This window comes from Falco naumanni, chromosome 4 (assembly GCF_017639655.2).
Source record: "Falco naumanni isolate bFalNau1 chromosome 4, bFalNau1.pat, whole genome shotgun sequence".
Taxonomy (NCBI): domain Eukaryota; kingdom Metazoa; phylum Chordata; class Aves; order Falconiformes; family Falconidae; genus Falco; species Falco naumanni.
The window spans coordinates 77,989,065-78,001,930 of record NC_054057.1 but is presented as its reverse complement, the minus strand read 5'-3'; the positions used below and the strand labels follow the sequence as shown (position 1 = coordinate 78,001,930).

Below are 12,866 nucleotides of genomic sequence, written 5' to 3'. Positions count from 1 at the left end.
TGTTTACTTCAAAGACTTCAACAGTTCACAGCTTCAAGTTAGTGACTTACATTACTATGGTGATAATCCATCTCCTAACCAGTCATCATCAGGCTTGTAACAGTAGTTACTAGTGTTTCCCTTCTCCCCTCACAGTGCACTCCTAATCCTCCCTGATGACTTTCAGTTCCCAAGTACCCATCAGATAAAAGTAACAGGCTAGCCCACCAAAGAAGTCTTGGTTGGGTAATCAAACACCAAAAAGAAAAACATTTGGCCATCACCAATATCAGCCTTTACAAACTCTATCATCATATACACTGCAGCTACTGAAGTGCAAAAAAGGTACCTGCACTGGCATCAAAACGGGCAATTTTACTCCTAGGCACCCATTAGCTTCCAGAAGTACAGTATTCTCTACAGCGCCATAAGAATAAGGCATAGATTATGAGATGATTTGGGGAAGGTATAATCAGTGATTGCCTTTGGCCTTTCTGAAGCACAACTGCAGCTGCATTAGGTCATAGTAAAGGTGCTCTTGGCGCTTCATCCCATCCAACAGCAGACAGAAGCAGAAGCTTTGGGAAAGCATATGAAAGCTGGACTAGCCAATACAATACTCTCCCTTTTATACAAGCCAAACTCACAGTATCTTGCTACAACACAGTAATTTCTTCACATGGAAAGAACAGCATGAGAGTTCTGTGTGAGCAGACACGAATGCGCCAACAGTCTGTACCAGTAGCCAGAGTGGGGCTGCAGCCTCAGAAGTTCATATGCCCAGGTGCTAGCAACTGGGAAGACTGGGATCCAGGGGCAGCTAATAGGCAGACCAAGTGTCTAAGCCCAGCTACTGGAGATGTCCACTTTGTACATGCAAATATAATATATTCTCACTAGTGAACCTCCATCCTTTCCAGCCAGAGATAGGAACAGGATGAGGCCATTTGGTGCTGTGTTTGTGCGGGCGCTCTAAGTGCCTGTGATCTTTTTGACTGGCCACGTATATATGTGGTGTGTATTTATACTCCAGCACGTTTGCTGGGAGTACATCTTCAGCCTCCCTACTGTTGGAGCCGGAGCCATGGAGCAGCAGCAGCCTTGCCCCTCTCAGGCTGCTGAATCCAGCATGACACATTTTCCTCTAACACCATAAACACCAAATTATTATTTGTTCACAACCAAGTTACAGAGCCGGGGAGAAGAAGAGACCGCACACCTTTGCATCAGTTTTCCAGGGGCTTCATTCACAAGGACTCCATTTTCGGTAGGCTTCCCTTCCTTTCCAGATGGACTATTTGTGTCTGAAGGAGTGAAAAAGTAAACATGAAAATGGTAAGGCGAAGGCAGAGAAAGGTTTCATTTCACTCCTAAATGCCAGGGTGCAGTTCTAATGTGCAAACACAGCAGGGAACCCAAGTAAATATTTACAGGTACTAATAGATAATTGACAAGGTAAACAAATCGGTTTAGTTCCACCCCAACAGGATTAGTTGCAAAGACAGGGAACACTTATTTTTCTAGTTTTCTACCAAAGGCAGGTCACTAATAATGATGCAATATAAGGCCATACTTTATGTTAAAAGCATGCAATACCAAGTGACTATGACTTACTCTGTGGGGCAAAAAACCACTCCACCCACACCTTTCCAAACCACATCTTTTACACAGCTAACTATAAATAAATTATTTTAATTTTAGAACACAAGGAGAAGACATTCTAGTAGATGATGGAATGAAGCTGCTAAGAATGGCAGACGTGCTCTTAACTTTGAGTCTTCCTGCAAAATTAAGCAGGAAGCAACATGCAAAAGCCTGATGCTTTTAGGCAACCATAGGAATCAGATGTATTTAAGCAAGACATCTTTCTATGAATGTCACTTCTCATAGAAAAAAAACTCATTATCCCACACCATCCCATTTGTAACACGATGCAGCACACTCAAGACAACTGTCTAAAACACTTCATAAAACCTGTCAGCTTGAAATATCAAGCTTTCTCTGAGCAACTTATTTCAGTATAATACAGTGCCATGAGTAAAACTTCCAGGTTCAAGTTATGACAATTTTCCTAACACAAACCAAATGACTGACTCCTAAGAAGTTAACTGTCAAGTAAACGGAACTCTGTTTTTATGCATTAAAGTTAATTCAGAACTTGTAACAAAAATAATTCTGCATTTTAAATCGGCTATGCATAGTTTATGCAAACAAAAAAGTACACCTCCATCTATTCAAAAGATACGCAGGAAGATTTGTGTAGATCCAGAGTCTGATGTTTTAATGTTTTTATACTAAAGCAAAATATATGCATAAACCAGTTCATCAATACACTGTGGACTGCCTGAATATAAAAAACTGTTCTCCCCTGTGTCTGCAAACTAAACACTGGTTCATTACTCTAAAAACCCAAAGCTAAACTGTTCAGTGTGGTCCATAAGCAGAAAAAAGCAGAAAATATGAAACGTTAAAAGTTTCAAAGATTTGGTTCTTACTTTTATTGACATGAATGACAGCAAACCAATATGGGACTGCCGATGGTTCTAAGCATTTGACAGCATTTCTTTTGAAAGGACCCCATATGAAAACCAGCAAGCATTCCAGCATCATACTGCTTTACAGCATCGCTGAAGTTCTAAACCCACATGAACAAAACAAAACTACAAATAAACCATCCTCCCCTAATAGCTCTTAAATTTGATTTCATGTTGTAAGCTACAAAGATTTCCTGATTATACTGCATTTACCTCTTGAGAACAAAAAATGCTCAAGACTGCCATAGTTAATCTGGCACGTGCACCTAGGGTATAATGAGGGCTCTGTTGAAAAACGCATCCAAAAATCATAAAAGGGAACTGCTGCTGAATACAGAAGTACTGAATTACACACATGAGGAAAAAAAAAAATTAAACCAACCAACCTTCAGGGGCTTAATCCTGAATGATGCCTCTCTGGGTACACCCCTAAGCCCAGGGTGCATCTTTAGTTTATTTAAAGCTTCCTCATGGAACTGTTTGAGATAAAGAATTGCTGATGACGAGTTACCTGTAAGCTGACCAACTGTTGTGGCAGTCGCAAGCAAGTACCATGCAAACCAAGCAGACACCTTCTACTGTGCAGCCAAAATTACTCTAATAACAACTCACTCCCTTGTAAGTGAACAGCAGCTACTTATATTACTCCAACATAAGCGCTAATATAAAGCCACATGGCAAAAAAGCAGTTACCTGTTTCCAGAGGTTGAATCGTTCCTTCTAATAAAGGATCCGAGTCTAAAAGTATATATAATTAACATTTTCCAGAGCACACTCCAACATTTTCAATCCTTACAAACACAAACTCATCCAACTAGCACAACTGAAACCACAAAACCATAAATGCCTGAGGCAGGATCAAATTTGCTGAAACGGACTTCTTTTTAATCCCAAGCCTCATACACAGTCAAAAAGAGACAACCTTGAGGCAAAACAAAAAAAAAAAAAAATCCAAATCAGATGGCTGTGAACAACCAAGAAACTTCCTTTCTTTCAAGATATGCACTAACGAAGAGAGAACTGAAAAAGCAGACTCTAAAGTGGCCCGGTATTGACAATGACAGAAAAAAACCCACTATGTGCAGGGAACTCCATATGCATTTTCCCCAGTGGTGGGGAAGAGACTTCATTCAAGAATCTTAAGACAGACCCTGACCTTAACATTAAAGATGTAAAGCATAGTGTTTTCAGAGTGGCAACTTTTGTCCACAAGGCTAAGCGTCTCCTCCCACAGCTCTGCTATCCTGCCTTGCTTTAGTTGTGCAACTGCAATGAGAGAAGGAGAGCTGTGGTAGCACAGGTTTACCTAGTTCCATCTACTGTGTAGTCCCCAGTCATCATCCTGCATAGACAGATTAGTAAGAAAGAGTGAGATACTTCACCCTTGCAAGCATCTTGATACCCTAAGAGCACTCATCTTGAATCAGTATTTGCTTCTGCTATTGGGGCAGAGGCTGCAAACAGCTCTTGCTTTAGGAGGGAGAAAGCAAAGGGTTGAATTTTGCTAAAAGTAAAATGAATTTAGGAGGAAGTCAGATTATTACCTGATGCAGACAGGTGTTTCCTGTACTACCACTCTAGTCCGGACTCCACAACATTTGGAAAAGAGCCAACTCGTCTCGATATTTAACTCCTGTTCTTTCTGACTCCTTAGAAGGCAAACACGCTCAACCATGGCTACAGGCATCACACAAGCTATCTTGACTACCCAACACTGCTACGAAGCTCAGTTCAGCTTCATGTCAGAAAGAAGCACAGCCACAACATACAGGTGTGCTGGGCTTCACTGGGGGCAGTGTTGATTGTGGAAAGCACAATGCTCTTCCCTTACAGGTATGAAAACCCAACCTATAACACAGAATTAATTTTTATTATGAAATACACACTACTACCTAGTGTATAATACAAAGCTATTCAGCAAGAAAGCTTTCTTCCTTTCAAATTCAGCACTTTAAAAATAAATCCAGGGGTTTTTTTTCTTGCTGCTACAATTGGGAAGCGATTTATACAGAGGCCAAGCAAGGAAGGCTCTCCGAATCTTACTCCTTTTCCAAAGAGCACATTTCTACTTTGTAGAGGACAGCAGCTGGAATGTGGGGAATTGAGTCTACAAAACTAAAACCATTCAAAGACATTCAAATCGAACAGCTACAAGTGACAGAACAAGGCACTTCCTTTCAAGATAAGCAGATTGTTGAACTAAACCCCACAATCCAGACCCTTAGTTCTCAGAGTACTTTCACTCCTCTTTCCCTCCAGACTAAAACTGAGTAAGCCTGTTGTGCTGACAATTCTCATATAAAAAATTAACTGAGTAGCCATTGAAAGGTATTTCAACATTTTATCCGACTACAAAGTCAGACAAATGGGGAGACAGCCATCTGAAGCACAGCCCACACAATGTAGGCCAGATTTAGAATTACTAGTTGTACTGTACATCTGTATCTTTCAGGTACTGCAGTCAAGACTAAAGATGAACCAGACAGGTGAAAAATATTTCAACCTTATGGCGCAGCTGTACTTCTGTGGAGCCACTTTTACTCCCTACAAACACTAAAAATATCTCCAGGCTTTTCACAGACAATCGAAAGTTTATGCTGAAGCCATTTGGAAAAACCAACAAAAACTCAACCCTCACACACGTTAAAATAAAAATTAACATCTACTATATTAGTTTGTATGGGAGACAAGGGAAAACAGTCATAAAAAAGCTAATCTTAAGCTATTTACTATCTCTACAGCAAGAGGTATTGCAGCAACAGCTACAAGTCAGGGCAGGGGAGGAAGACAACACTCAACACCAAAAAAGAAACACACTCCCAGGGGTCAAGGGCACATCTAATGACTCCAGACCAGTCTGCATAGGCAGAAGTAGTACTGGCATCAGCAAATCAGCCACACTAAACACCAGAGAAAGAAACAACTTCTAAAAGCAAGAAGAATCTGGGTGCTTTTTATACAGCCTGGTAGGTTATTTTGCATGTAGTTCCAAGTTACTTCAGAGAAGATTACCACCGTAGCAACAGTAAGGCCTCCATTCCGTGTACCCACAGCTGAAAGCAGCAGTGCTGAACGGGCACTCTCTGTGGCTGAGCGGCTACTGTTGCCACCCTTGTAGCTGCCTTCTGCATCAAGTAGGACCCCTGGGGAAGGGGGAGCTCACACCTCCCCTCCGACTCACACAGGAGCAGCTTTCTGGAGTGGGGAATTTTCCCACTGTCCTGGTTTCGACTGGAATAGAGTTAACTTTCTACTTAGTAGCTAGTACAGTGCTGTACTGGCTCTTATGTGAGAACAATGTTGATAACGCACTGGTGTTTTCAGTTGTTGCTGGGTGATGTGTATACTAAGCCAAGGACATTGGGGGTTTTTGGGCCTTGCCAGCCAGAGGGCTGGAGGGGCACAAGAAATTGGGAGGGGACACAGACAGGGCAAGGTGACCCAAACTAGCCAAAGAGGTATTCCATACCCTATGGAACGGGGGAAGGAGGAGGGGACATCCAGCACTGTGGCGCTTGTCTTCCCAAGTAACTGTTATGTGTGATGGATCCCTGCTTTCCTGGGGATGGCTGAACACCTGCCTGCCCATGGGAAGTGGTGAATAAATTCCTTGTTTTGCTTTGCTTGCATGTGCAGCTTTTGCTTTACCTATTAAATTGTTCTTATCTCAACCCTCGAGTTTTACATTCCTTTCCCCCATCCCTCTGGGCGAGGGGGGCGTGAGCGAGCAGTAGTGTGGTGCTGGGTTGCTGGCTGGGTTAAACCACGACACCCACACCCAGCAGAAACACTGTGAGGCTGTGGATGAGGAAGGCAGCAGTACAGCGAGCACACGCACACCGCAGGTAACCCTCAGGAATCACAACGGGAGAGAAGGGCTGGGAGGCAATGGGGAGCAGGCTTGCAGCCAAACCTCAGAGGCTGGGCAGGAAGAGAGGCCTTCTCATCCTTGCAGAAGCAGGATGTATTCCAGCCAGAAAGCACCAAACCACAGTTTTCTATTTTGCTCCACCTTAAGTGTTTTCAGGCTGCCAACACGTAGCTTCAGACATAAGAGCCTCCCTTTTAAAGTGCGTGTGCAGATGCTCTCCAGCTAGCTCAGACTGACTCCCATCACAGATAACTCTGTTTATCCAAGAACCTGCGAGTTTTAATTATATTTAGTGATCTTTTACATACCTGATAAATATTAATATCATCCCTGTGAATCAGACAAACAATGCCTCTATTTTTCGCTTTTTACTGTTGGCAGAAGATCACTTGACCAAAACCCAGAAACAGATCTGCTGCAAAAGAGGCCAACCCTGTGATACAGCAATCCTCTCTGAATCACCAGGGTCATACTGAAGTTAAAAGTGCCTTTTATTAGACAACTGCAGAGAAGCATAGCAAATTATAAAGTGCTGACTCACCTTCCAAAAGAAGATTCACTATTTGGACAGAAAAGTAAAGTAACTTAGTTTAATGTAAAGGACTTCAAAACCTACCATGTACTTGGAAAGGGGAGAAGAACATGGCTATTAAAGGAGGCAAATTTTGTACAAGTCAACTTATTAACTTCCTAGGGAAGTGCAGAGAATTTATTTGTCTCCAGAAATCTTGTACACTGAAGACTGCAACAAGTCTGACTGTGCCCAAAGAAGCTATAGGAGCACCTACAGAAAATACACAGAAGTTAGCCTGATTCTGCTTCCATGAAATCTCTTCCCACAGTGCTTTTCTCAGTGGGAGATCCCACCCATAAAGCACTCCCTGTTTACAGCCAGCATCCACCCAAACCAGCATCCCAGTCTGCAAAGTGACAACTGTGACATATCAAGCGACCTTTCCAAGAGGAGAGCTAGCCTACAGCGGGACATCCTGCCCTTGATCCTCAGCTCCATATATCACACCCAAATCCAAGTCCCCATCAGGGATAGCTGGATGCATAAGATGGAGCCAGGAGAAGATGCCACCTTCCACATCCAGCAAACAAACTGCTTGTTCACAGCCTCCAAGGGCAGTCTGTGTTGCCAGCCTGGATAGTAGAGGGCAGCTTCAGAGAATAAGGCAGACCGTCACAGCCCCTGGCAAAGAACTTCCAGGTGAAGATCAGGAGCAGCCCCCTGCCAAAGGCACCTTTCAACACCTCTTTAAGGCTTCACAGCTTCATCAGTGCAACCAGCTGTGGCACCGTTTCAGTTTTGCCTGTAACGGGCATGCGAGTAGAAGACTAAAAAATGTCTCTGCTTTCCCTCTAGGGAATGGGTGGGAACCAAGGGTTTTCCAAATGGAAGACGAAGGGAGAAGCGGCCTCGATCCCTTCCTTGTTCTGGAGAGCCTGCTCTGCAGCACTCAGCAGCAGGCATCTGCTACCAAACAGGCCTCAAGTGCAAAGCCAACAACTTCACTGGTCAGCGCAGTGCAAGCACTCCTCATACTTTTAGTCATCAGCATATGGAGGAGGGTCAGGAAATCACCACAGGCAAGGCGCTGAAGAAAACAGGCTAGAAGCAAGAGGCTAAGTTCCCCTGTTAAAATCCAATACTGCAAGTGTCCACAGGTAAAAAAAAAAAAAATTCTTAAGTATACTCCCGTATCAGTGCAGCTCTACAGCTATTCTGTAAAGCAGAAGCAGATGTCAGGGACATCAGCTAGATAAATGAGCTGTTGCTTCCTCCTCTTCATCTCCAGCAGAATTATCTGCTTAAAGATGCCACATCCTAATAAGCACAGGAAGTGTATTTAAACCCCAGCTGGCCTTTACTTGATCTCACAGCCACCTGATTTTTGCTTTAAGTGAGAAGAATTTTACTACAGATCTGCTCCGCATTTTCCTAAGATATAAGAACGTATGTGTATTTAATCTCATAATCTTCAATACCCCCAAGAAATAAGTATCTCTAACTATAGGTTTATCACAAGGAACAGTAATTTCTTTGTACTTTCCTTCAACTACTAATATTTTTCCTTTAACAGGCACACATCAGCTTATTCCAAGAGAATATTTATTTGTAAACTTACCACTGTTCTCCATGCTTTGTTCAGCATTAGCATATGTACGAAGAAACTCAGCAAAAGCCCCATCTTGCTTCAGCAGCTCCTGGTAGGAGCCCATTTCAGAGATTTCTCCATCAGACATCACCAGAATTGTATCCATTTGAGGCAGATAGTTGATAGCATGGGTTACCAAAACCCGTGTCTGTCAAAAAAAAAAAAAAAAAAAAAAAAAAAAGAAGAAATACTTTTCTAACATCTCAAAATAGTAAAGACAAAGGTTCAACTACTACTCCTGCTGCTTGACTTCTGTGTATAATACAGTAATAACTATGGACAGGCATGCAGCATTTTTAAGAAAAACTACTGTTCTTGTCTTGATTTTTCCATCAAAGAGTTCTGAATTACAGACACCAGACCATATTTCATTATAAACACTCTGTTTTATAAAAATCCTCTAATAATCTCAGAAGGATCCTTTCATTTTTCAGATGTTTGAAACAAAAATCTGAATATGCAACTTGACAAACTCTGAATCATTTGAACTCAGCAAAGAAAAACAAACCATTCTCTAGAGACAAGTATCTCATTATGACATACTTTATTTTTCAGGATTCCTTTTGGTCCAATAACTTTTTCAAAAATATGTTTCCCAACATGAGCATCAACAGCTGATAAGGGATCGTCACATAAATAGACATCTGCATTACAGTAAACCGCCCGAGCAAGACTGACTCGCTGTTTCTGTCCTCCAGACAAATTCACACCCTGGGGAAACAAGAAAATATGATCCTTTATTTACAGCTGAAAAGAGATGTCTTACTCCAGTTTGTGAAAGACACAAGTCATACGTGGTTTATGCAAATTAGAGAAATTTCAGCATTGTATGAAATAGATCTCCATCACAAATAATTTCACTACCACAACAGCATATGTACAGTCAAAATCCCCCGGAAGGAAGTTTATCTATTAAGTTTTCTCACTACCACTGAGAGCTAGTTAAAAACAACAACAACAAAAAAAAAACCACAACAAAAAACCCCACCATTTACTAGTCTTGTAAAGCAATTCACCCAGACAGACCTACCTAGAGTGCACATTCAGAGGCTACTTGTCTTTTCAGCTGCATTTCTGCAGCGCTGCCTCTGACTTAATAAACAAACTCAGTTCACACTCCGCAGTTTGGCTGGCCTGCTGATCAACAAGCAGGATAAAGCTGCACCCTTTACTGAATACAGGACTGTCAGCTGGCCACTGCACCGCACCTGTAAGCAGTCAGCTTGCAAAGCACCTGTCTGTTTTCTGACCAACATCAGCTTAGCAGAATGGCAAGCAGGTTACATACCCTGCTGGCCAGGCGGTCAGGGGACACTTGGTCCTACTCCCATAGCAGAGCACTACAACATCTATGCAAGCTTCTAAATCTCACACCACCCATATTTTTGCAGCCAAGGGCCAGTTTAGAGTGGTGGTTGGCTTTGTGGTTGGGTTTTTTGGGGGGATGGGGTGTTGTTTGCTCTTTTTAAAGGAAGCTAAGTGTTCAGAAGATTCTTCTCTTCCTGCTTCCATACATTTTTCTGCTCTATGACCATGGCAACTTAGAGACAATTAAAAACTGTCATTGCAAAATGCTTTTTCATTTGTAATTGAGGACAGGTTTCCTCCTCTTTGAGGCTTCAAGACAAGAAAAACATACTGTCCAGGTTTGCCTCTTATTGTAGAGGGTTGCTACTCTCAGTGTTTCAAATTCAATACAACATTAAGATAAAGTAGAAAAAAAGTCATATGGCCTTAACTACAAGCAATAGCACTGTTACGGTAAAGTGGGCATTTAAAGTACCTTTTCTCCTATTTCTGTTTTGTCCCCTGTAGGAAGAATCTCTATATCAGGCAGCAGTGCACAAGCCTCAATCACACGTTTGTACCGGCTCTCATTCTTCTCCCTTCCAAAGAGAATGTTATCTTCCAGAGTTGCATTTTGGACCCAGGCTTGCTGAGGAACGTAGGCTACTGAGCCCTGCAAGAAAAATGAAGTTCCTTATTCAGTACTTAAAAGTCTCCACACAAAGTCAAAGCACAGCAGGGTTCTGTGAGGCAGGCAGTGCTAATCACCTCACGAGCTGCATATAGTCATTTCAAAACTGCACAAAGTAGTTCTTGGGCTACACCTGCCTCCAAAATGTTATTTTTCTAATCCACCCTCCAAGTGAGGTAACAAAGGGTGTTGGTAGCATACAAAGGAATTCAAACAAAGTATCATTCTCTAACTTAAACTTGGAGGAAACATTTGTTTAGAGAATATGCACAATTACTGAATGTCAAAAGTCATTAGTTCCTTCATATAGTTATAAATTATGTTCTGCATAAAACGATTTAACTTGGAATGCAAGTGTTTATCAAATGCATCCCCGCCAAGAGATTTCTGCAGAAAGTAGGGGAAGTCATTTTCATATAAAAGTCAGTTCAAAGGAAGAGATTGAGCTACTGCAAAGTATTCTGCTTTGAAGATGAGTTCTGCCTTCTTTCTGCACAAATAATCATTGATTCAGACCTCGCCTACTTTATTTTTCCAGAACAATTTTGGAGATGATCAAATGTGCATTCTTTCAAATGCAACGTATTTGTTTTACTCTTAAAATAATCCTCTTTCCATATATTACAACAGCAGCAAAATCCCAAACAAGGATTTTTTACTTATTTACTTTCAGTTCGTTTGTCCTCTGTGAGCTCTGTGCAACTCTGATGTCTAAGAAAGTACAAACTACAGGAGCAGCTTTTCGCATGTTTAGGTATCTGGGTGTACCCTCTCTCCTTGTAATTCTCTGACATCTGAGAAGGTATGAACCAATACTGCTCTTCCCCAGGCTGGAGCATGTATAATAGGCTCCCCACCTCATACCCAGCTACTAACAAGACTCCCCAGAATACTTATCTTTGAGACCTCTATCGTTCTCTCTATTTGGCTAAATCTGAAACCAACAGATTGTTGTCGGGTTGAGGCTTAACAGGCAACTACACAGAGCGCAAGCTAAGGTATTGCTAGGAAATCATGATAAAAAACACATTCCTTTGAAAAACTGTCTCTTCCCTTCTTCATGCCACTTGGAAGTTTAGAATCCCTCCGGCAATACCCACAAATTGCTGAACAATTCTTCAGACATCCCACCTTGACAACAACGTAGCCTTCCTTTTTTTCCATCTCCCCCAGTAACGCAGACAGCAATGAAGACTTTCCACAGCCAACTTGACCAACAACAGCTACCAAGGAGCCTTCAGGAACAGTGAAATTAATGCTGAAATAAAGTGCACATAATTCAGCCTTGCTTGCTGGCACATCCCAGTAGTTAAACAGTCAACTGAACAGCCCATATAAAGCCAGATGCAATGGGAACGCTCACTGCAAATGCTGACACAGCACAGAAACGCTTGAAAATGCAAATCTCTCATTCAGAAAGCACCCAGCTCTCTTCATATGTAGGACATAGCATTGTAATATGTAATTAGTGAAAAGGGGAAGAAAGAAAAAACCCACTGTGACACAACCTGTCCAATATTTCCCTCAAACACTCTGTGAACACAAATGTAAATACCAATGGATGCTTCCCAAACAGCACAAACGTCACAAAGACAATGCAATTTAAGGCCCAAGAAAGAACAGCCAAATTTAAAGGAAGGGACAGGGCACAGGGAAGACACGGCTCGTAGATGCATCACCCCGGTTACTTTGTTAGTCATACCATGTGCAAGGTTTTTCACTGGCTTTCCGCAGCACGGGAATCAATGATGGCAACAGTTAGCGAGAAGACGATTTTAAAAGGAAGACTCTGAGGACCTAGTGCAAACGTGAGGGGCTAATCCGGCCGCATCCTCTAGATGGCGCTATCCCACCTACAGCGCACAGCTAGACGGGATCTGAGCCTTCCTCTCCTCCCAGTACACCTCTCCCTACTCCTCTTTACGCATGCCATACATACTACATACTTTGTAAACCCCTCTAGCTCGTGAAGCCCCTGGTATAAAAACAAAGGTATAGAACAGATGTAACTTGTTCTGTTCCTTTAAAGCCACAAACTCTTCTGCATACAGATCTTATAATTCAAATACAGATCATTTATGATGCAGCAAGATTACGGAGCAGAACAAAGGGTATTAATTCTTACCTGTTCAGTGAAGGAGGATCATTTTTGGACCAGCTAAACGTTGCATTCTTTACAACAATGCATCCTTCAGCTGAAAAATAGAAAAAAATCATATTTATAGAAGTGCCAGTGCCAACAGCTAAATCGTATGCTCTGGATTCATGCCACAGAATTCAATCTACGCACATCCATGCAAAGGTATAAAAGCTACTTTTCCAGCAGAACCACCATCCACTCC

At 42.1% G+C, this 12,866-nt stretch overlaps 1 protein-coding gene across 5 annotated transcripts in view; it reads right to left on the bottom strand.

The window, feature by feature from the left end:
- Window positions 1-12,866, bottom strand: part of ABCC1 (ATP binding cassette subfamily C member 1) — a 62,898-nt gene that overhangs the window by 18,046 nt on the left and 31,986 nt on the right. For all 5 annotated transcript variants that reach the window (XM_040592092.1, XM_040592091.1, XM_040592089.1 and 2 more), the window contains exons 15-20: window positions 12,650-12,719; window positions 11,656-11,782; window positions 10,330-10,506; window positions 9,090-9,257; window positions 8,517-8,694; window positions 1,199-1,283 (exon numbers count right to left, since the gene is read on the bottom strand). In XM_040592092.1, the coding sequence (XP_040448026.1) occupies window positions 1,199-1,283; window positions 8,517-8,694; window positions 9,090-9,257; window positions 10,330-10,506; window positions 11,656-11,782; window positions 12,650-12,719 (805 nt within the window). The remainder of the gene's footprint in view (window positions 1-1,198; window positions 1,284-8,516; window positions 8,695-9,089; window positions 9,258-10,329; window positions 10,507-11,655; window positions 11,783-12,649; window positions 12,720-12,866) is intronic.